Genomic DNA, 22,341 nt, shown 5'->3' with positions numbered 1-22,341 from the left:
AATGCATTTGGCTATCCTAAGTTGATAGGCACTTTTGCTGGGGAGGGGACTGCGGGTTGGCAGTCAGGAGGGAGATTAGAGAGCAGTTACTGGGAGTGGGCAGAAGGCACAGGTTGCCAAATATCACTTGCATCCAGGAAGGAGAAACTGCTGTCTTCTGTACAGCAGAATCTTCTGTTTCATTCTTAGCACCTAGCGGACCGCTGTGCTGTTGGCAGTGAGCCGTCATTAAACCAATTCCTGCCCCAGCAGCTGGAGCTGGTGTCGTCTCAGGCTTTGCAGATAGCAGCCGTAGCTTTCATATTTACTGTCCACTGGATGCTCACCCGCTTCAGAGCCATGTGGTGAGAATGTACTCACCTGTATCAGGGTCCTGATACTTCAGATAAGTTATTTTAGAGGAAACAGAGTTAAAAGAACAGAACGAAGCACATAGCCACAACGTGGGGCAGATCTCGTCCGTACACAGGGAGAATGAGATAAGCCCGTGCTCAGAGTTCTGTTCTCTGGAATGTGAGGGAGTTGGCATCACGAGTCAGGAGCCCTGCTGGTCACACATTTTAACAGTGACTTGAGTAGATAGTGAAATAAAACTGATTACTAACAATGAATATATTTAACACTGAATGATTAAATAATCACGGTGGACTAACACGCAGAGATTTCATCTTTCCCACTGCTGGGATTACCCACCATTATCTCCTCTTGTGCCTCCACGGCTGCTGCTTTCCTTGGGTCTGGGGATTGAACTCGGGCACCATTATTTGGTGGACCATCTTGTTGGGCCCCCAGCGAATTTCATTAGTGTTGCTTGAAGGAGAGAGGGTGAGGGTTTGTTTACAGGAGCACAGGAGCCTTTCTCCACCAAGCATTAACTATGTGTAGAGTCCTCAAGGAGCGGGGGGACCCCATGAGGTCCTCCTTTTCCATGACGGGGTGTTGACAGGCCCCGTCTTGTGCAGGTGGGCACATGGCCACACTGATTGGCATAGATAGCCACAGCCTGCCTGGAAGCCACTGTTCCCGCTGCTGTCTCCCTCCATGTTTTTCCAGGGTGATAGAGTTGTCCCATCCCGTTCATGGTGGGCACTCAGCAGCTGTTAGTTCTCAGTACATAGATCAGTTATGCGTCTCAACCATCAATGCTGAACCCCACAGAAGGAAGTTTCTCTGATCAAAGCTGACCGCAGCATCAGCTGTTTGCATAATGCCTTGTCATTTACTCTTTGTAGAAGCACGCACATGTGAATGAGTTCTCACACTAAGAACGTGTGTGTGATGCATGCCCACTTTCACTATATTTCCCAAGCATACATTCTCTTATATAACCATGGTACAGTGATGTAGTTGCCATTGGCATCATCATTAAGTTGCTTTATTAATGGAAAAAGTGAATGGAAAGATAGCTGGGATGGCCTTACTGTGTCAGTGTGCATTGAGCACTGAAGTAGGAATTAACTGTGTCTGCTTCCTTTTAAAGGGAAAAGCTTGTTGGAGCTTGGAGGAAACAATGCCATTATTGGTAAGGCTGCCCCTTTGGGCTTTGCTTTCCCTTCAGTTTGCTGTCTTTGTATCTGGTCATTGACTCTCTGGTACTTGCGTAGCAACTCATCCTTTCCGTGCTCTCTGCTTGGGACCTAGTTCCCATCTTTAGGAATTTTCCTTAGGAGTCAGGACATGAACTTGACTGAAAGGAAGATGGAGCTGAGAAGAAGCTAGATTCGTGTTGGGAAAATGTTACCTGGGCACTTGAATGTGGGCACGAGACTTCTGTTGTCTCTAACATGGCATTACTTCTTCATGCTTTTTCTTCTCTTGTTTTCTAGAAACTGGGTATGCGTTTTTTTGTAGAACAATAGATTATTTCCTAAGTGACTTGCTAATTTCTTTAGTGACTGCAGGTACCTGAGGAGCCAGAAGAGGGCATCAGATTCCACGGCGATGGAGTTGGGTGGTTGTCTGCTATCTGACATGGTTGTTGGAAACCAAATTTGGGTCCTCTTCCAGAGCAGTACATGCCCTTATACTGCTGAGCTAATTCCCTAACTGCAGCTCCACATAGCAGTTAGGGAATTAGCTCAGCAGTATAAGGGCATGTCCTGTCTAAAGCTGTAGTGTCTTCATCTGTAACATAGGGTTAATGCTGCCTTGTGTCTGATTGGATGGGAGGAGGGACTTAAAGAGAGCACTGTGCCCTGAGATCAGATGGTGAGGCCACAGCACGATGCCTCAGAAGTGCACAGCTTTGGATTTGGTCTCTAGAACTGGGAGGAAGAAAAATAAAACAGTGGAATTAGAGTCACAGAAATGGATAGGAAGTCAAGTCTGTGTGTGTGAGAGATGCATTCTTTCCACATCCTGATTGGAGGGTGCCCAGGTTAGACAGGTGACGCTGATGACATAGGAGGAAACAGTGGCTGGAAGACTGTAGAAGGTACAGGAAGCAGGGCGGCTAAGTAGTAAATCACCCTTGCAAAGGTTAGCCATGCAAAGGCTGTCCCTTTCTTCTGAGGGCAAGCTTTGATTGTCCTCCGCAGCAGAGGGCGGGCCGGCTCCCGTAGGAACAGGAAGCTTTGTGCCAGTGGGGAGTGGACTGGAACAAGGGACCACCAGATGGTGGCAGAGCTCACAGGTCTTCATGGAGGCTGTAGCAAGAGGTCTCTGAGACAGATGGAAGATTCAGCTGGACCTCCGTTTACCTGTGTATCTGGGTACAGTTCGGAGACCCCTCCCCCTTGCTCTGTCATACACTCCTCTAGAGGAGAAGTGTGGCTTTCCCTTCGGACATGCGTCTGTACCACAAATCTCCAGTTTTGGGATGATCCTTCTGATGTTACTGTGTTTTCTGAAGGCAGTGTTTATTACACTGCTTAGAAATGCTTTGCCTACCGCACACTGATGGCGCACATTTGTACTTTGTTAAGCTTTCGAGGACGCGGACCTCAGCTTGGTTGTTCCGTCAGTTCTGTTTGCCGCCGTGGGAACAGCTGGGCAAAGGTGTACCACTGTGAGGAGACTGGTGAGTGTCCACATGATGCCTAAGAGCGTCCTTTTTCTTTCTTTGAATGTAGGTGTGTGCGTGTCTGTGTATGCCCGGTGTGTTGTGTGCAGGTGCCTTTGGAGGTTCAGGTCTCCTGGAGCTGGAGTCATAGGTGGTTGTAAACAGTCCAGTGTAGGCTCTGGCAACCACACTTGGGTCTTCTGAAAGAGCAGCAAGAGCTGTTTAACTGATAAGTCGCCTCTTCTGCTTTAAAACTTCAGTTCAATGAATCCTGTCGGTAGGAGTCATAGAAGTGTTACTAGAAAAGTGTATTTCTTAAACACGAGTGGCAAATGTGTGGGTTTCCTTTACGTCTGTGGTGACAGTTGTTAACCCATCCTATGCTGCAGTGGGCTCGAGACTGCTTGGCAGAAGCTGGACTCAGGTGGTATTAGCCTTGAGTCAGACTTCATGGCGAATATGACCGATGTCTTCTAGGGGATGAGACAAGTTAAAATCTAAACAGTAGCATTACTTTTTTTATTTTTTAATAAACATTTCAAATATATTGTTTTGGTCTCATGTCTCAGGTTTGACTTAATGTTATGTGGCTTACTGGAAACCAAATGCCTGTCATGTCTGTCTTTCCTTACGAGCATGTATGGTTTGAGCAGAAGTGGTAATGTGCACCTGTAATCCTAGAACTTGGGAGGCTGAGGGAGAGTCCTTCAAGCCCAGGAGTTTGAGACTAGCCTGGGCCATGTCTTTAACATACACATCACATGCACATGTACCACACACACACACACACACACACACACACACACACACACACACAGGTCTGTATAAGGAGGTGTTATTTAGCTACAGAGTTGGGAATGTGGGTAGTTTTAATCTGTATACTAAATTGAGTTGGATTTTAATTTAGAAATACAACCTTGATTATTTATTTATTACTTCATGCTATAGTGAAATATTAGAACTAAATAAGTTTTAGGTACAGGACATGGCTACATTTACATTGAAAGCTGCACTTGGGGCTGGTGAGATGGCTCAGCAGGTAAGAGCACCCGACTGCTCTTCCGAAGGTCCTGAGTTCAAATCCCAGCAACCACATGGTGGCTCACAACCATCCGTAATGAGATCTGATGCCCTCTTCTGGTGTGTCTGAAGACAGCTACAGTGTACTTACATATAATAAATAAATAAATCTAAAAAAGAAAAAAAAAAAAGCTGCAGTTGAATTACAGTGGGACCGGTTTTGTGTTATTTTCCCTCATTCACAATTATTGTGAACAGATGTTATGTAAGATTGATTTCTAAATCAGACTGGGATGAATAATAAATGACAATATGGTCTTAAGGATAATTTATTTTTAGGCTTTTGTATGTACTTATGTATGTATGTCCACCTCATGTGCTTGGTACGCACAGAGGTTAGAAGAGCGTGCTGAATCCCCTGGACTGGAGTTACGCTTGTGAGCGGCCGTGTGGGTGCTGGGACTTAACCCGGTCCTCTGGGAGAGCAGCTGGAGCTCTTAACCTCGGGTCCATCTCTGCAGGCCTGATGATTTAGTCTTGCACTTTCTTATCCTTCTTATATTTCCTGAATTAAAAAAAACTAATACGATAGAAATTTGTATTTTAACTTACATATACATTAAATTGCAGGAAACATGCAAACGAAGAAAGGGAACAAGGGTTATTAGAAGTAATTATATCCTGTAGCCGCTCGTTCCTGTGATCCCACCACCGGGAAGGCTTTGGCAAGAGCATCATAAGTTTGAGGCTAGCTTGGGATACATAATGAAACCCTGTCTCAAAAATAAGATAATGGCATGGTAAAATGTAAAATTCCGTAAAAGCCAGCCATTTCTCTGTTTGACCCACTTTTTAGTCTTGGAGGAATTATATGTGGCTGTGCTCTGGATATAGTTTTAAATATTAAGGAAAAGTTACTCATTGCTTAGATTGACTTCCACGGAAGCAGGGATTCATACAGAAAAGAAATTACAGCATTCATCAGCTTTTCTATGACTAGTTCCCAAAATAACTGTTCACTTGTTACAGAGAGACTAACCCAGGTAGTGAGAGATTGGGTAGTTTGGTAAGTCAGCCCCTGTCTCTATTCTCTACATTTATTCTAAACACACACACACACACACACACACACACACACACACACACACACACACACAGTATATAGAATATGTACTGTTTTTCTTCTATATAAAGAGAAGAATGTAGCATGAAGCATATTGGTATCCTAGTCTACTGTTGTCTAGAGACCTTCAAAACCTGAGACTCAGTAGTTTTGGTGACTCATCTGAGGTTGGCCCGACAAAACTATTGAGTCCCACATTTACTGAGACTCACAGTTACAGTGTGGAACAAGTGTACCCAAATAAATTAATATATTAAGTTGTGTAGTACAGAAGAGGAACGATGGATTTGTATAGCTTAGCAGGTCAGGTTCTTAGAAACTTGGTACAGACATGGTTTATGGTGTTCTGTTTGGGTTTCTTCTGGGTGCCTTTTGTTTGTGTGAGACAGGTCTCATGAATCCCAGGCTGACCTCGAGCTTACTGTGTAGCGAGAGTACCCATGAACTTCTGATTTTCCTGCCTGTGCCTCTCAACGTTAGGCTTATAGGCATGAGAGGTACCACACTTTTATCTACGTGGCGAGGGTCAAACCTAGGGGTTTTTGGATGCTAAATGATCTTATGACCAACTAACCTGCATCCCCAGCTGTGGTTTATGGTTTTATTTCAACATCCACCTTGAAGAAATGAGTATTTACATAATTAATATTAAAATAAGAAAATACATAATTAAAAGCTTGTTTTTAGCTTGTTTTTGGAGACTGTATTAGTAGTTACTAATCAGTATTATTGAAGCTATCATTCACTCTCTTAAGACTTGTATATCCATTTTGCTATTCTCCTGACTGTGTGTTCTTCACATAGTTTTTGCACGAAAGCATCCATAATGAAGTTGTGGACAGACTGAGAAGTGCCTACTCACAGATCCGTGTTGGGAACCCCTGGGACCGTGAGTAGCTCACTCCTTTTAAGTTCTAGCCACTTGACAGCTGGTGTTACATGTATTTCTGACTCTCTGAGTCGGAGGTGGTGGTGGCACCCTTTCCTGGACGTCTGAGTGGCATTCGATGACATGTTTTCCTAGGTTAGGATCTCGTACTTGACATGTGGAAGAGTTGAGGTCCTACTTGGGGTCCTGGTTGGATCAGGTGATGGCTGAGTTCTTTTTCTTTTTACTGCCGCAATCCTTTCCAAGTTCCCGTCGTCCTCAGGGAAAGTGTGTGAGTCCTCAGGCTTCCACTGCCTTCCATAGCAACCGGAGTAGCTTCTAAGATGTACTGGTGCCGGGCATGGTGGTGTGAGCCTTCAGGCTGTCGCTGGGGAGGAAGAAGAGGCAGAACCAACTGGTCTCTGTGAGTTTGAGGCTAGCCTGGTCTGTGTAGTAAGTTTCGGGCCAGCGGGGAGCATCTGTGGGCCTGGCACCATGGCGCAGGGTTAAGAAAAGCACGCACTGTTCTTACAGAGAGCCAGAGCACTTGATTTCCAGCACCCGTGTCAGGGGCTTCACAACTGCCTTTTTTCAGGGTTTGGGGTTGAGACAGTGTCTCACAGTGTAGTCCTGGCTGGCCTTGAACTCAGAGAGATCCGCTTGCCTCTGTCTCTTTAAGTGCTGGGATTAAAGACATGCACCACCATGTCCAGCTTTACAGCCATTTTATAACTCCAGTTTCAGGGGTCTGATGCCTCATGCCTCTGCAGGCACCTATACTCATGTGTCTCCACCTACAAACAAACAAACACACACATGATTAAAAATAAGTGAAAAAGTATAATTCACCCTTCTCCTTGGGACACTCCAGTGATGTCACTGTGCTTAGCCTGAAGTCCAGATTCCCTCTGTGGCATATTCCCAGGCCTTAAAATGTTGCACCTGCCTTCCATCCTGCCTAGTGTCCACTAGACTCATGTCACCTGGCCTCTTTCTCCTGGGGCTTCAGATTGTCAACTTTCTAGTGTCCTTATACATTCCTGGCTCTTTGCTGCTGTTATCTCTGCTAGAGATAATCTTTGCTCAGGTCTTTCCATGCCTGACTGCTACACACCTGCAGGGTCTGAGCTCTCCCTGTGGTTCTTTCAGTGGTCAACTGGTCAGTCTACCCTGTTGAAGTGTGCATTAGCCACAGAGATTGTAATGGCCTTTAAGGGTTAACACACTGTCACGAACATCCACGAAACCTGTGGATGGACTCTTGTGTTTTTAGGGCATCACTTTGATTGATAGCCATTCCTCTAAGGAAAGGGTTGACAAACACACTTAGCTTGCTATCTGTTTGTCTGCCTCACAGCCGTGTCTATTCATTTGCGTACTGGGGAGGACAGCTTTCAGACGACCAAGGCCCAGTTGAGTAGATGTATCGGAGACCATTTACTTGATACAAAGCATTAAGACATTAAGCATCTTGCCCTTCATAGAAAAGATTACTGATTGCTGCTCTCAACGGAGGATATAGGATGGAGGGTTAGCCTGTTAATTTGGAAAGCCACTAACATTCTAAAATGATGTTACTGAAGGCAAAATGAAGAGCATTCCTTTTCTCTCCCCAGCCAATATCCTCTATGGACCGCTCCATACCAAACAGGCAGTGAGCATGTTTGTGAGAGCCGTGGAAGAAGCCAAGAAACAAGGGGGCACAGTGGTCTATGGGGGCAAGGTAATGAGAGTGCTGGGTGGGTGGTGATAGCCTTGTTTCTTTCTTCCTCTTGAGCACAAGCAGATCCCTGAGAAAAACTGGTGAAGGGTCCCAGAGAGCAAGCCGCTTACCTTCTCCCCATCTCTCTTACAAGGGGAGAAGGAGCCAGGCACAGTTGCCTCTGGTAGTCCTAGTACTCTGTTGGAAGACATGGACCTTGGTGTGCTGTAGCATAAGACTGTTCAGACTGGTTATTCCAAGTAGGAAGGATGCTGCTTTGGAGGGGCAGTTTACCTGGAAACGCTGTTTTGTCTTCTCCTGGTAGATGGAGGCAAGGATGATGTACTCCGACTCCGAGCCCTGGAAAAGGAAATACATTCATTCATTTTTTTTTTCATCTTTCTGCATAAGGTCATGGACCACCCTGGCAATTACGTGGAACCCACCATTGTGACCGGTCTTGCCCATGATGCGCCCATTGTTCACCAGGAGACTTTTGCCCCAATCCTCTATGTCTTCAAATTCCAGGTAAAGAAAAAGCCGAAAAGACCTAAACCATGACAGAATCAGATTTACACAAGTGTTAATTAACTCTTGGTTTTCTTCTGTGCACCAAAACGGCATTTTATGAAATGATCTTTGACCAGATCACAGTAAGCCCAGAAACACTAACAGCTCCTGATCTTCTCCATCCTTCTAGGATGAAGAAGAGGTCTTTGAATGGAACAATGAAGTAAAACAGGGACTTTCAAGTAGTATCTTTACCAAAGATTTGGGCAGAATCTTCCGCTGGCTTGGGTATAACTTAGTCTGTTGAACATGTATGTAAGACGTGGTGGTGGTGAATGATCGTGGTCACAGCGAGAGCCCGGTGTCTGTGCTGTGTTCTGTTCCGGTTTCATTTCCTGTGTGTTCTTCTCACTGTTCCTCTCCTCACACACACAGACCTAAAGGTTCCGACTGTGGCATCGTGAACGTCAATATTCCTACCAGCGGGGCTGAGATTGGTGGTGCGTTTGGTATGTAGAGGCTCGTTTTGTCTTCTTAAAACATGTCTTTATGCTTGGTTCTGGGGACTGAACCTGGGTGTCACGTACACTAGGCCAATACTGTACCACTGGGCTAGAGCCTCTGCCCTCATTGTTCTTTTTCTGCATTGAGCAGGAAAGGAAGAGTAGTGTTCATCTTTAGAAATTTGTCAAGAAATGGAAACATAATGCAGGAAGCAGTGTCACATGCCCTAATCCCAGCAGAGGGTTTGGGAGTCAGAGGCAGGTGGATCTCTGATTTTTGAGGCTAGCCTGGTCTACAGAGTGAGTCCCAGGACAGTCAGGAGTACACAGAGAAACCCTGTCTTGAAAAACAGAGAGAGGGAGGGAAGGAGAGTGGGGGTGGGGGGGGGGGGAAGGGGAGAGAGAGAGAGAGATAGAGAAAGAAAGTATTTAACCCAATTTATTTTCTATAATAACTGTGATCAGGCATGCCTGAAAGAACATCACTCCAACTCAGCTTCCCAGCAGGGTCCTCATCTCCTGCTCAGGTTGGATCAGGGCTCTTAGTCCAAGGTTTATGAACCTGGAAATTCAGTATTTTTTTCTAGGCAGAAGATCCCAGACCCAGAATCGTTAAAAACCTCTACTTCATATCAAAGCCAGGAAACAGTACATTGCTTAGGAATTGACAGAGATGATGGGGAAATGAAGAAACAGCAGGGGGGTGGGGGCTGGAGAAATGGCTCAGCCATTAAGAGTACTGACTGCTTTTCCAGAGGTCTTGAGTTCAATTCCCAGCAACCACATGGTAGCTCACAACCATCTGTAATAGGATCTGATGCCCTCTTCTGGTGTCTGAAGACAGAGACAGTGTACTTACATATATAAATAAATCTGAAAGAAGAGGGAGGGAGGGAGGGAGGGTATGCATACAGAAACACTGAGCTCTGGTGGACTTTGCACTAGCAGCAGCCTGAGAACTGAGTGCATTTACTATCTATGGTGTGCACAGGAAGAGGAGCAGGTTAGCTAGCCCCACAGGAAGGCACTGTGGGGGCAGTCTCAGATTGCAGTTTTTAGGATGAGGGAGCTGTGATTGAAATGTTCTGCACACACAAGTTTTACCTAAAGGACAACTGTTGTTGGGTAACCATACTAAGACCCAGGAAGGCCTTGCCCTTGGGTCCTTGGCATGTCTGTGCTCATGGGAACTGCACGAATCTATTCAGGTCCTTATCTGCTCCTCATGTTGTGTCTTCGGCATCTTACCTTTCACTAGGTAAAATAGTCATATTCTTCGCCGGGGCCTGTCTGTCTCTTCTCTAAATAAGATGTGAGTTACTGATGCTGAGGGGTAGTTTTTTGTTTGCTTGCTTGCTTGTTTTTTTTTGGGGGGGGGGGTTGCATATATTAACTTCTATTTGTTTAAAATTATTCATAGTGGGGCCAGCAAGATGGCTTAGTGGGTGAGGATACTTTTTTTTATTTTGTTTTTCCCGAGACAGGGTTTCTCTATATAGCCCTGGCTGTCCTGGAACTCACTTTGTAGACCAGTCTGGCCTCGAACTCAGAAATCCGCCTGCCTCTGCCTCCCGAGTGCTGGGATCAGAGGCGTGCACCACCACGCCCAGCTGGTGGCTGAGGATTCTTACCATCAGGCCTGAGAATCTGAGTTTAATCTCCAGATGGTAGCAGGAAAGAACCAACTCCACTCATGAACACACATGCACACGAACACACACACACACACACACACACACACACACACACACACACACACAGACACACACAATCAATGGAATACAAAAGTAAAAAACAAACCAGCTTTCAGTAGGCTGAGGCAGAAGGGTTGCCATAAATGTGATGCCACCCTGGACTGTCTACCAGGCCAGCAAGACCTAGACTGAAAAAAGAAAACAACAAAACCCTATAGTAAACCTTTTTTGCCTACCAGAGCCTTCCCACCTTCCTCCCACCCAACTTTACGCTCTCTCCCTCTCTCTAAAACACACACACACACACACACACACACACACACACACACACACACACACACACGAGAAGCAAGCAAGCAGAAGACCCACAAGACAAAAAAATGCCAAAGCTAAATAAACATCCTGTGGCGCTCACTTTGTTTTGGCTAACTACCCCTGGGGGGTGGGGGGCTGCCACGGTGCACACCGACGCGCCATTGAAGAAGACGGATTTTCTCTTTACCATCCGCTATCACTATAAATAGTTACTTGGTTAGGGGTGGGGCCTGGTCTTCATTTCCCCATTTTGAAGCTGGACTCCCTTCTGGGTTGAACCTGTAGAGGTTTTGCATGTGTTGCCGGTCTCTGTTCATGTGTGCATCAGTTCTCTTGTGTGTGGAGGGCACTTTTCTTGGGCTCATCCACCCCCTCTGGTTCTTACAGTCTTTCTGCTTCCTCTTGAGCATAGATCTCTGTACCTCGAGGGAAGGGGTTTGATGACATCCTTTTGTTTGGTTGGTCCCCACACCCACACCCACCCCCACACCCACCCCCCAAGGTTTTTCTGAAGCTTTGGCTGTCCTGGAACTCAGTCTATAGTCCATGCTGGGCTGTATGTCACTCACAGAGCGCCATCTGCATCTGATACCGTCCTTTGTAAGGCAGAGTACTCACTCCACAACGTCTCTCAGTCTCTCATCGGTCAGCTGTGAGTCTCTGTTGATTCTTTCTTCCTTTTTTGCCTTGTTTAAACATTTTTAAAGGTTTTATGTCCAAGTATTTGCCACTACGTATGTATGTGTGTGTGTATGTATGTACCCATTCAAATGCTTGGTACCTAGAGGGGCTAAGACAAGGGCACCGTGTGCCCTGGAACAGGCATTAGATGGTTGTGAGCTGTTCTGTGAGTGCTGTGGTAACTGAACCTGGGTCCTATGCAAGAGCAGCCAGCGTTCCTCGGCGCTGCCAACAGCTTCTCCCATCTTCTCTTCCCCTTTCTTTTGCTTTTTGTGGGGAACAAACACTTCATCCTACATATCCCAGGCTGATCTTGAACTCGTAATCCTCCTGCCTCAGTCTCTGAGAGGTAGGATTATAGGTGTGTACTGCCCTACGCAGTGGTCTGTCTTAATCTGGTAGCGCTGGTGAGAGCCCTCGGGAAGGATGTGAGGTGACTTTGCGTTTCTGTAGGCGGAGAGAAGCACACTGGCGGTGGCCGGGAGTCTGGCAGCGACGCCTGGAAGCAGTACATGAGGAGATCCACATGGTAAGGAAGGGCTCTGGGCACGAGGGCTTGGTCTTGAAGCCGTCGGGAGCGGGCACTTGCTCTCCAGGCCTGCAGCTTTGTCTTCGCTCAGTCTCTGTTGATCTTACTTCTCTAGACTCTGCAGCCACCTCCTTTTTTAGCATGCATGCTACACTGCAGCTTCAGCCTCACTGATGCTCCCAAATGTGAGAAACTCTGCGTTGGCATGACATAGCGTGGGAGGTGTTCACAGCCGTCATGTGATGAGCAGCAGGCACGGTGGAGGTGCCACTAGGAGTGTATACAGTTAGGCAGTGTGCAGAGAGAGGCATAGGAAACAGGAATGGACTTCATGGTGAGACTTAAGTCCCATCCCCAAGGTGTCTCCTGTATATTCACATATTCCAATATTTCTAGAAAGATTGTACCTTCCAGCCTTCTTGTCTAGCACAGCAACTGACTATGAAATTTCCTTGTTGGGTTCTGTCCCAGAGGTGGGATAGGTAGGAGCAGGACACTGGGTCACTCTGCATGAGGAGGTGGAAGGAGCTGCCCTTCCCGTTTGTCCTGTGATGGAAGTTTACTTGCACAGAGAAGCAAGAGAGGAGCTTGGGGGTCTGGCCTATGAGCTTAGGGGAGGGCGCCCAGCTTGGGGGTCTGGCCTATGAGCTTAGGGGAGGGTGCCCAGCTTGGGGGTCTGGACTATGAGCTTAGGGGAGGGCGACCAGCTTGGAAGTATGAGCAGGACTCTGGAGGCCGAGTCACTAGGATGTCTGTGTGGTGACCTTCTGGAGATGCTGCCTGGGACTTGCTTTACCTTTGTTGTGTTCTCTCAGAGCTTGTTGGCTCAGAATACTTCTCTCGGGGGAAATTCCAGGTGCATCATGGTAACTAGTTTGGGAAAAGAAAAAAAAAAATTTAAAAATTGCTATATTCTTAACAAAATGAGAAGATTTGCATTTTCCTTAATAATGTAAGTTAAGAGAGAAAGTTACATCGCCCGTGTTCTTGTATTATGACCAAAAGAAAAACCATAGGTAACAGGTGATGTGTGTCTTCCAGCCATTTGTGCTTGTGTTTTTCCGTTGTAAGGAATCGCACTGATTTTTTTTTTTTTTTTTTTTTTTTTTTTGTATACTGATGGTTGGTTGGTTGGTTGGTTGGCTTTACCGACCTATAAGTTGTTACTATAAACAGACTGATGTCTTTAATGTTATATTATGTATGTGCTTATATGCTATGGATTGCATATGATGTGTGTGCTCCCATTCGTTTCCTTCTCTTCCCCAGTACCATCAACTACAGCACGTCCCTCCCTCTGGCTCAGGGAATCAAGTTTCAGTGATACTGCGTGGGCTTGGCGTCCCTTAGCCATTCCTGTGGCTGCTCGGAAGAAGCCTGAAAGGACCCTGACTTGCCCCGGATAAATGATGGCTTTGAGTACGGACAGCAGTGTCTAATCTCCAGTGATTCCCAGACCCCTGTCTAAATCAAGATACTCATTTATCAAAAGTTCAAAATTAAATATTCACAACCTAGCTGCATTTAGCAAAAGATAGGTTTGGTGAGTTTTTATGTTACTAATTACTTTTTTTATTACAGCTAATCATTTCTTAGTGAAGTACATGCCATCATAGGAGGTTGGGGCCATGGAAAATGCAATAGGAAGGAAGAAGTCTTTGCAGTGGAGAAATGTCTTCTAAGCAGTGCTGAATCCTCATGGTCCCGTCCTGGCAGGGGTTGAAGGGGAGAGGTACCCCCACATGCTGGGGACCTCAGCACAGTTTCATGTGCATGATTTGCAGTGCTCCAAATGACAATGGGCCATTTTTGGGTGAGGTGAGGAACTTAACACTGTTGTGAATGGTTGCTGGGATGTGTCAACCCCTGGGTTCAAATCTCAGTACCACCACAACAAAGATAATGCTCTAAAAATAATGCTCACCCAGTTAAGACTGCTCCTGACTGTGTCAGCCAGAAAGAAATGTGCAGGGGTAGACAGACCTTCGTTCTTGTTCCAAACCTTGCTGGGAACTTAGGGACTGAAGTTGCTCGTGAAAGCACATCTGGATGCCCGAGTCACCTCAGGCTTCTGCAGCTGCTCATGGGTTTCTCCTCTGGGAAGGTCACTGCTGAGAGGCTAAGGTCTCACTGGGAAGCTGTGCTGGGCCCAGCGGTCCCTGCTCTCCTGTGGTGCCGTTGCTCTGTACTTCTGTGTAGCAGTCACCACTGGGCCTGCTCCTGCCACATCGGGCTCCTGGAGAAACCCTTAGGGAATAGGACATTGTAGGCCTCATGAGTCGTCATGGTGTGGAAAGATTTGGACAATAGTAAGAAATCTGGGGGACTGACAGTGTGGGGAAGAAGCAGGGGGGACACTAATACTAACATATTAAATAATATGGTGATATACCTTTATATAATTAAATTTGTAGTAGATTTGACTATAAAAATTAAAGGGGCTGTGAATATAGCTTGGTTAGGTAGGCTGCTTGCCACTCAATGCCTGGGATTCCATCTCCAGCACTGCACTAAATTCATATAAATACATGCATTTAAGTCAGATCTGTTATAAAGCTGTAAATGCGTGTTCATACTGCTCCATTGTCACCTGTGAGTAGGTAGCGTTGACCTGGTCATGTCCTTGCCATCGCTACGAACCAAGCCAGATACTGATGATGGACCTGGGTGTTTGGGTGAGAACAGTGAGGGCAGGGAACAATTCATTTCCTATGAAAAACCGACGGTGCCCCAGGTTACTAGTAAGAAACTGACGTGGCTTGTTAAGGTCTGGAGATGGGCTCTGAATCATTGCTTACCACAAGGACACATCACTCTTTTTCATAACACACACCGAATGCAATGAGCTGTCCAGTGTCTGATGCCTGCATTAGAATTTTTTTTTTTTTTCTTGAGGCAGGCTTCTGGTTTTGGCCAGTGAGAGCGTGGGTTTGTAGCCCTGTGTCACCACCCAGCTTTATTCTTTAAAGCAAGAGAACATGTAATTTTGGAAAAAGTTAAAGAGGAAAAGGAAGTTGGAGAATCATGAACAGGAGTATGGAGTGTCCTCCATACCACATAAATGGGCACAGTGGCACACACCTGAGATCCCAGCGTCTGAGAGGATCGTGAGTTCTAGCCCATCCTTTGAAACATGAGATCATGTCATGATGAACAAAACAGACCATAAATACAGTCTGGATCATGCTGTAACCCTGGCTGGCCTTGAACTCCAACCCACCTGTATCTGATCCCAACCCCCACCCTCGCCCCCCACCCCCGCCCCCCACCCCCGCCCCCCTAGTGCTGGGATTAGAAGTCTGCACCATTCCACTTGGCCACTGCTCATTTTGCTCAAAAATACTTCACACTTTCAAATAAATGTTTAAGGAGCTATGATGATGTGGCCACACATGACAGTGACATTGATGCACAGTCTTCTGAAGGTGACAAGGAGCTAGAATCTTAGCCAAAGCCGATTCTGAAAGTTCCCTTTGAAATTTCCTAAGTTTTATGTGTTTCTATCACAAGGCCTCTATCTTTGTCATAATGGTTTTATTAAACTTTTGCTTCTAAGTTGTCTTTTTTCTCTGGTTTAAGAAGTAAAGACTATTTGCATGTGTGTGTCCATCCTTGTGCGTGTGGGGTGTGTGTGTGTGTGTGTGTGTTCATCCATGTGTGTGTGAGGTGTGTGTGTGTCTATCCATGTGTGTGGGTGTGTGTGTGTCCATCCATGTGCGTGTGGGGTGGGTGTGTGTCCATCCATGTGCATGTGGGGTATGTGTGTGTCCATCTATGTGTATGTGGGTTGTGTGTGTTTCCATCCATGTGCGTGTGGGGTGTGTGTGTGTGTCCATCATGTGCATTCAGATAAGGTGATGGTTGTCCACTTTACATACTGAGGCTGAGCTGATTTAGCTATCCTATATAGCTACCTGTAAACCCTCCATCTGACTGCCTCATGAGCTGTTGGGATCACAAGCAGTTGCCATGCCTACCAGGTGTCTGAGTGAGTGCTGGGGTTCCAAACTCAGTGCTTCGCGCTTGTGTGGCAGGTGCTTGGCCCACTGAGCCATCTTCCTAGACCTGTGTATTAATGTATTCCTATAACTATGTGTCTTTTGCCTAGAGTATGTCTGCACCAACCAGAAGAGTGTTGGATCCTTGGGACTGGAGTTAAAGTTGTGAGCTGATGAGTGGGTGCTAGAAATTGAACCTGGATCTTCTGGAAGAGCAGCAAGTGCTCTTACCTGCTGAGCCATCTCTTTACCCCCCATTTAAATTGCAGGGATCAGGCTGGCCTTGAACTCACTAGGTGGCTGACAATGACCTTGAGCTCCAGATCATGTTGCCTCCTCTCCAGTGCTGGGATTACAGCTGTACACCACCATGCCAGTTTAATGCAGCGCTGGAGATGAAAATGCATCTCCAGGCCTTGAGTGGGAGAGTCTTGGTTGTCCTTACGGTGTTGACCCGCAGGTGTCACTGTTGCTCATGCCATGTTAGAGTGGGTGTGTTGAGCTGTCTGGATTCTAGGGGTCATTCTGGAAGTTTCCAGTCAGCAGACATGTGCAGAGCTCACTGCTTCCCTAGTTTTATTGTGTGTGCCTTTCTGTGTGTATGCTGGTATATGGGTGTGTGTGTGTGTGTGTGTGTGTGTGTGTGTGTGTGTGTGTGCATGTGAAGGTCACAGGTCAACTTTAGGTAAGGTGTCATTGCTACATTTATTTATTTATTTATTAAAGATTTATTTATTTATTTATTATATGTAAGTACACTGTAGCTGTCTTCAGACAGTCCAGAGGGAGTGCCAGATCTCGTTACAGATGGTTGTGAGCCACCATGTGGTTGCTGGGATTTGAACTCGGGACCTCCAGAAGAGCAGTCAGTGCTCTTAACCACTGTGCCATCTCTCCGGCCCCTATTTATTTATTTTTGAGACAACAGCTCACCATCTTGGAACTCACCAAGTAGACTAGATTGAATGTCCAATCAGAGAGACCCAGAGATCTACCAGGCTCCATCTCCAGCAGTCTAGAAGAGTAGCATAATAGCATGCCAGATTCTCTCCCCCAACCCCCAGCCCCCACCTCCCCATGGTTTCTGGGGCTCAAACTCAGGACCCTGTGCTTGCAAGGCAAGAACTTTACTGACTGAGCTGTGTCTCTGGCACCACTGTTACGTATTCAAAAATAGATATCTGGCATCAGCAAGCTTGTTGATGTGAGGGTGATCTGCCTTGGGTCCCCATCTTGAGTAGATATGCACTTTGGCATTTACTCCTAACCCCCCCTTTTTTTAGATTTATTTATTATTATATCTAAGTACACTGTAGCTGTCTTCAGATGCACCAGAAGAGGACGTCAGATCTCATTACAGATGGTTGTGAGCCCTTACGGATGGTTGTGAGCCACCATGTGGTTGCTGGGATTTGAACTCAGGACCTTTGGAAGAGCAGTTGGTGCTCCTAACCACTGAGCCATCTCTCCAGCCCCCTAACCCTTTTTATATTGGCAATATGAGCTTACACTAGTATTTTCAGGTCCTGCTCAGTATCTGCAATTCTTATTTCTAATGTAAGCTTAGCTTCCATAACCCCTGGCCAATTTTTCTATTGGTCTTACCATATCCAACCATCCACACCTCCCAGAGTTACCTCCTCATATCTCTCTGGTTCTGACAGCTGGCATTGTCCTCCACACCAAATTCAGATTCTGACACTTAATGCCCAGGCCCCCTACTCAGCTTGCCTTCTGAAACTTTGAGGGGCAGTGTATGTGACTACAGTGTTCAGTAAAAGAGATGGAGCCAGAATGACTAGCATTTCCTTATCTGCAGATTTTTTTCTTTTGTTTTATTTGAGACAGGGTTTATCTGTGTAGTCTTGGCTGTCCTGGAACTCGAACCTAGCCTTGAACTCTCGCCTCTGCCTCCTGAATGCTGGAATTAAAGGAGCATGCCATCACATAGGACATAAGCAGATTTTTTTGGAGTCAGAATCAAAATAGTGCCAGATTGTCCCTTGTCTGCTATGACAATGAGTGAGATGCTTGTAACTTCAGTCAGAAGGGGATGGGGGATGGCAGTGGGCACAAGTCCTTGAGATGGGACACCTGTGTTTCAGGTACAGTGTCTCAAAGGGGCTGAATTATCTTAGAGAAATAATGTCAGTTTATAGCTGGGCGTGATGATACGTGCCTTTAATTTTAGAACTTGGGAGGCAGGTATATTTTTATGAATTCAAGGCCAGCCAGGTCTATATAGTGAGTTATAGGACATCCTATGGGGATATGTAGAGACCCTGTCTCAAGTAAACAAATACTGGCCCCCCTTAAAAAAAACCCAATCATAATCATTGTCATCATCATCATTATCATCATCATCATCATCACCACCACCACCATCATCATCACCACCATCATCATCATCACCATTATCATCATCATCATCTCACTGTTCTCATTGTAATCCAGGTGAGCTAGTCCAGTTGTGAGGTCACAGTGGGGCTGGAATCAGCCGTGTGCAAGCCATACCAAAGATGCCGGATGACTTATTTAGTCCCTGGAACCCATGTCACGGTGGAAGGAGAGAACCAGCATCATAATGTCTTCTGACCTCCATACATACGCCATAGCTCACTGTGTCCTCACTGATATACCATACACACAACAATAATAAATAAAATGTAAAAAGTCACACTTCAGCTTCTTTGGGTAGAGCCTGTGTCCCTCACATTTAGGCCAGCTGGGTCATAGCTCTGTTACCTTTTCTAGTTGCACATGCTTCTTTTGTCCAGGCCAGGTGACAGATTTAGTCTCTTTCAGACCAACAGTTCAGCGACCGTATTCTTCAGGCACTGATGAGCCAGCCATGCCCCCAGCTACTACGTAGACTCTTATCTAGAAGAATGAAACAGGCTGCGTGCTTCTAGGCAGAGTCTGTATTATAGAGATGTATTTTATTTTAGCTGCTCCCACAAACCTTAGAAAATAAAGGAGAAGCAGGGTTGTTCCCCCTTACTAGCCCAGGTAGAAGCCACCAGTGTGAGCCTGTGCCAGGCCTCTGGCTTCTGGTTGCCGTCTTGCATAGCTGAGGGTGGCTCACTGCCATGTTCGGGTTTCAGTGGGTGAATGCGGTAGAGCCTTTCTGTTTCAGAGTGTGGTCAAAAGTGGCCCATGTTCTTTCTACTCATTCTGTATTGGCAGGTGTTAGTCACAGAGCAGGTACAGCCTTATGAACCCAACATTACTAATGAAAGATGTTCATTAGTCCAGAACTCCATGTATGTTGAGAGGGTAGAATGTGAGAGGGTAGACCCTACTGTGGGCTGGGAATATATCCCTCATGGAGTCTGACTGTCTGCCAACTGAAGATTTACTTAGAGTCTTCTTCCTTTTTTGGAGGGTGGGGGGTAGAGGTGGGTGGAGTGTGTTTATTATAAAAGAAAAAAACAAAAGACTCTATCAGCTTTATCAGAGGGAAAGAAATAGTCTGCTGGGGGAGGATACTAGGAGACAAGTGTTTTAACTCTAGGCCTGTCCTTTGTTCCCTTAAGAGCCAAGTTGGAAGGAAACATTGAAACAAACAGGCAATTCTGTAAAGTTACAAACCCTACAGATTTGATTAAAATCTAAACTTGTTTTGCTTTTTAAAAATTTAATATATCAAAAGGCCTGCTTTAGTGACATGCTAGTCTTACCCAAAAATAACCCCAGTAACACCCACTCACCTATCAGCAACAGTGTTCAAGTTGACCAGCCAACTCATACTTCTGACTCGTGTGTGGAGTAAGTATACGCATCCCCTAAACCTAAGCCTGGGGACAGGTGGTGGCAAGCAGTGGCATCCCACCGGCTACCTGTCCAACATCTGCTCCTGCAGAGTGGGCAGGGAAACCCTTAAGCTGTAATGAAACTGAGCCCCCAAGATAACCAACTTTCCTGGTACTGCATACCCACCCCTACTTCAAGAGAGCCTCACTTCTAAGCCAAGCCCCTCATCACTCAAACATGGCACCCAGTGAATAGGATGGTTCTCTCAATTAGAAAGGCATATATCCACTCATTCATTCATATATATATGAACTTCTTTGTTTTTAACATTTAATCATAAAAATACTACTCTGCTTTGCGTTATAAATGGAGGACCAAGTACACCTCTCTCTTTTTTTCTTTTTTTCTTTAAAGACTTATTTATTTTTATACATAAGTACACTGTAGCTGTCTTCAGTCATGCCAGAAGGTGGCATCAAGTCTCATCCATGTGATTGCTGGGATTTGAACTCAGGACCTTCAGAAGAACAGTCAGTGCTCCTACCCACTGAGCCATCTCACCAGCCCAAATGGAGGATCAAGAAATGCCAATTTTTTTCTTCCTTTACAGTAGGGCCATCCATCAGGTGACACATTGAGTTGTGTTCATGGAGGGGATAAACTCCCTTTCCCCAGGCTAAGGAAGCATGCCACAAGAGACCAACCTTCAACTCCTCACCTGACTTCCATTTGGAACAGAAAGCTGGTTTCCCCATTAGAAATAACAGCTCTCTACCAACAGGGGAATTGTCAATCTAAGCTATTGAGCCTGCCCTTTCAACTATCCTGAAGAAAAAAAGTCCTCCTTCATCACAAGAACGCCTGCTTTGTGACAGACAGCTATGACTACCGGACATGCATTCCCAATGAGATGAAGTAGTTGGTTACCCTTCCCCCCTCCCGCTCCCCACTAGAAAGCTAGATAGGAAAGAAAGGGTTGGCCGTGTATAGAGATTAAGAACTCCACCCCTCTATTCTGACCAATAAAAGCAAGATTAACTGGGCACGAGGAATAAAAAGACCTTGGTATTCCATCCTTTGAGTTACAGTGGGGCAACTGGGAGAGGGAAGAGTTGGGGTGGGATAACTGGAAGTCTAGTCCACTTAGTTCTTGTATTGGAAAGGCTCGTCGCCAGTTTCATTGAGGAGACATGTGCGGGACGATGGCTTCTGTCACCGCATAGGGATCACAATTGGCAGAAGAATGATGGGTCTTCAAAGTAACCCTTATTCTCCTGGCCAACAGTCCTGGAGGATGCGGATGCTGGCGCTGCGGTTGGCAACACCAGCAGAAAAGTTGTTGATGGTTTCGTGGAATCCAGTCAGACACTGGGCATTGTCCAGGTCCCCCTTGGGATGGATGCACGGATGTGGTACTGGTGCCTCTTGCTCAATTTGTCAGTGGCCTCCTCAATGTACTTCAGACCATTCCCCTCCTGCATGGCCTTGGTGCTACAGTTGGTATGGCAGCTTGCACTATTTTAGTTCCCTGGGATGGGCTTGGGGTCACAGGTTGCTATCACCCCGAAGTCTTCACACACACACACACACACACACACACACACACGATGCAAGATAAAACAGGCTATCCAAAGTTGATCTCCCGTGCAGGTCCCTTCACAAGGTCCTATTTGGAATTCCCACTGGGCAGGCATAACCTCAGCATTTGTCCCTGTGATCTTGACTTCGGCACACAAGCAGGCCCGGGAGTGAGCCTCCATGATATCCCTGTTGTAGACTTTGTCTACTCCCACACCACAGTAATGCAGACCTTGGGGTCCAGGGAAGCCATTGGAAGACCAACCAAAAGGGTGGCCATCTGTTCCCATGAAAGTGTATTCCTGTTCCATTCCAAACCAGGGATGCTTGTTGCTCACTATGTCCATTATCCGTTTGCAGGTGTGCTTCAAATTAGTCTCTGCAGGCTTCCAGTTATACTTGAAAACTTCGCAGAGCACCAACTTGTTGGGGTCTTTGTGGAAGGGGTCTTGAAACATGGCAACAGGGCGGAGATACCATGTCACTGTTGGAGCCTTCAGACTGAAAGGTAGTAGAGCCATCAAAGTTCCACTCAGGTAACTCTTCTACACACTTGGGCGCACAGTCCTGGGTACGGGTCTTGCAGCGCAGTCCTTCTCTGGTACCATCAACCCAGATATACATGGCTTGGATTGTGTCACCCTGGGGCAGGGACATGTACATTTGCATGAAGCCTTTGTTCTCGTGGGAACTTGCTGAGGTGGCCATGGTGAAAGGTGTTCAGAGTGGTGGCTGGCCAGATGATGGATGGGTGAACAGGCCACGACTGAGGCATCTGTCCAGCTCAGACCCTCTGCTCTACTTGCATTCTCTGCTCCACTACTTAGAGTCTTCTATCATCTCCCAGGACGATCAGCCATCTGCTTACAGAAGCACTCTGTTGTAGAAAATTCAAGGTTGGCTAGGAAAGGGGGAAAGGAAGAGAGGACTGCGGACAAGGGGGCAGCTGAGTTTAGGGCTGGCAGAACTGGATACCCTGCAGTGGCCACTGGGGTAGACCAGAAAGCCTGGCTGCCTGGAAAAGGCTGATAAAAGAGACACAGATACCAAGGACAACAGAATTGTA

The 22,341-nt window shown here is 46.3% G+C and overlaps 1 protein-coding gene, 1 non-coding gene and 1 pseudogene across 5 annotated transcripts in view; 1 reads left to right on the top strand and 2 right to left on the bottom strand.

Annotated features, from left to right (window-relative positions):
- The window catches only part of Aldh7a1 (aldehyde dehydrogenase family 7, member A1), a 48,270-nt gene extending 32,769 nt beyond the window's left edge, over positions 1-15,501 (top strand). For 2 of the 4 annotated variants that reach the window (NM_001127338.1, NM_138600.4), the window contains 9 exons: positions 1,481-1,522; positions 2,925-3,019; positions 5,949-6,033; positions 7,629-7,735; positions 8,126-8,242; positions 8,415-8,512; positions 8,660-8,733; positions 11,871-11,946; positions 13,216-14,487. In NM_001127338.1, the coding sequence (NP_001120810.1) occupies positions 1,481-1,522; positions 2,925-3,019; positions 5,949-6,033; positions 7,629-7,735; positions 8,126-8,242; positions 8,415-8,512; positions 8,660-8,733; positions 11,871-11,946; positions 13,216-13,270 (749 nt within the window). In that variant the 3' untranslated portion in view covers positions 13,271-14,487. Of the gene's footprint in view, positions 1-1,480; positions 1,523-2,924; positions 3,020-5,948; positions 6,034-7,628; positions 7,736-8,125; positions 8,243-8,414; positions 8,513-8,659; positions 8,734-11,870; positions 11,947-13,215 lie in introns of all 4 variants that reach the window. The other 2 variants (XR_003952489.1, XR_385969.4) reach the window with 1 other exon arrangement.
- Mir1258 (microRNA 1258) lies at positions 2,025-2,084 on the bottom strand. The gene has a single exon (NR_106160.1). It is a non-coding gene; the product is annotated as a microRNA 1258 (primary transcript).
- Gm8642 (predicted gene 8642) lies at positions 20,844-21,983 on the bottom strand (annotated as a pseudogene).

The sequence above is a fragment of the Mus musculus genome, chromosome 18, assembly GCF_000001635.26.
Source record: "Mus musculus strain C57BL/6J chromosome 18, GRCm38.p6 C57BL/6J".
Classification (NCBI taxonomy): Eukaryota; Metazoa; Chordata; class Mammalia; order Rodentia; family Muridae; genus Mus; species Mus musculus.
This window is presented reverse-complemented; position numbering and strand designations above follow the sequence as displayed.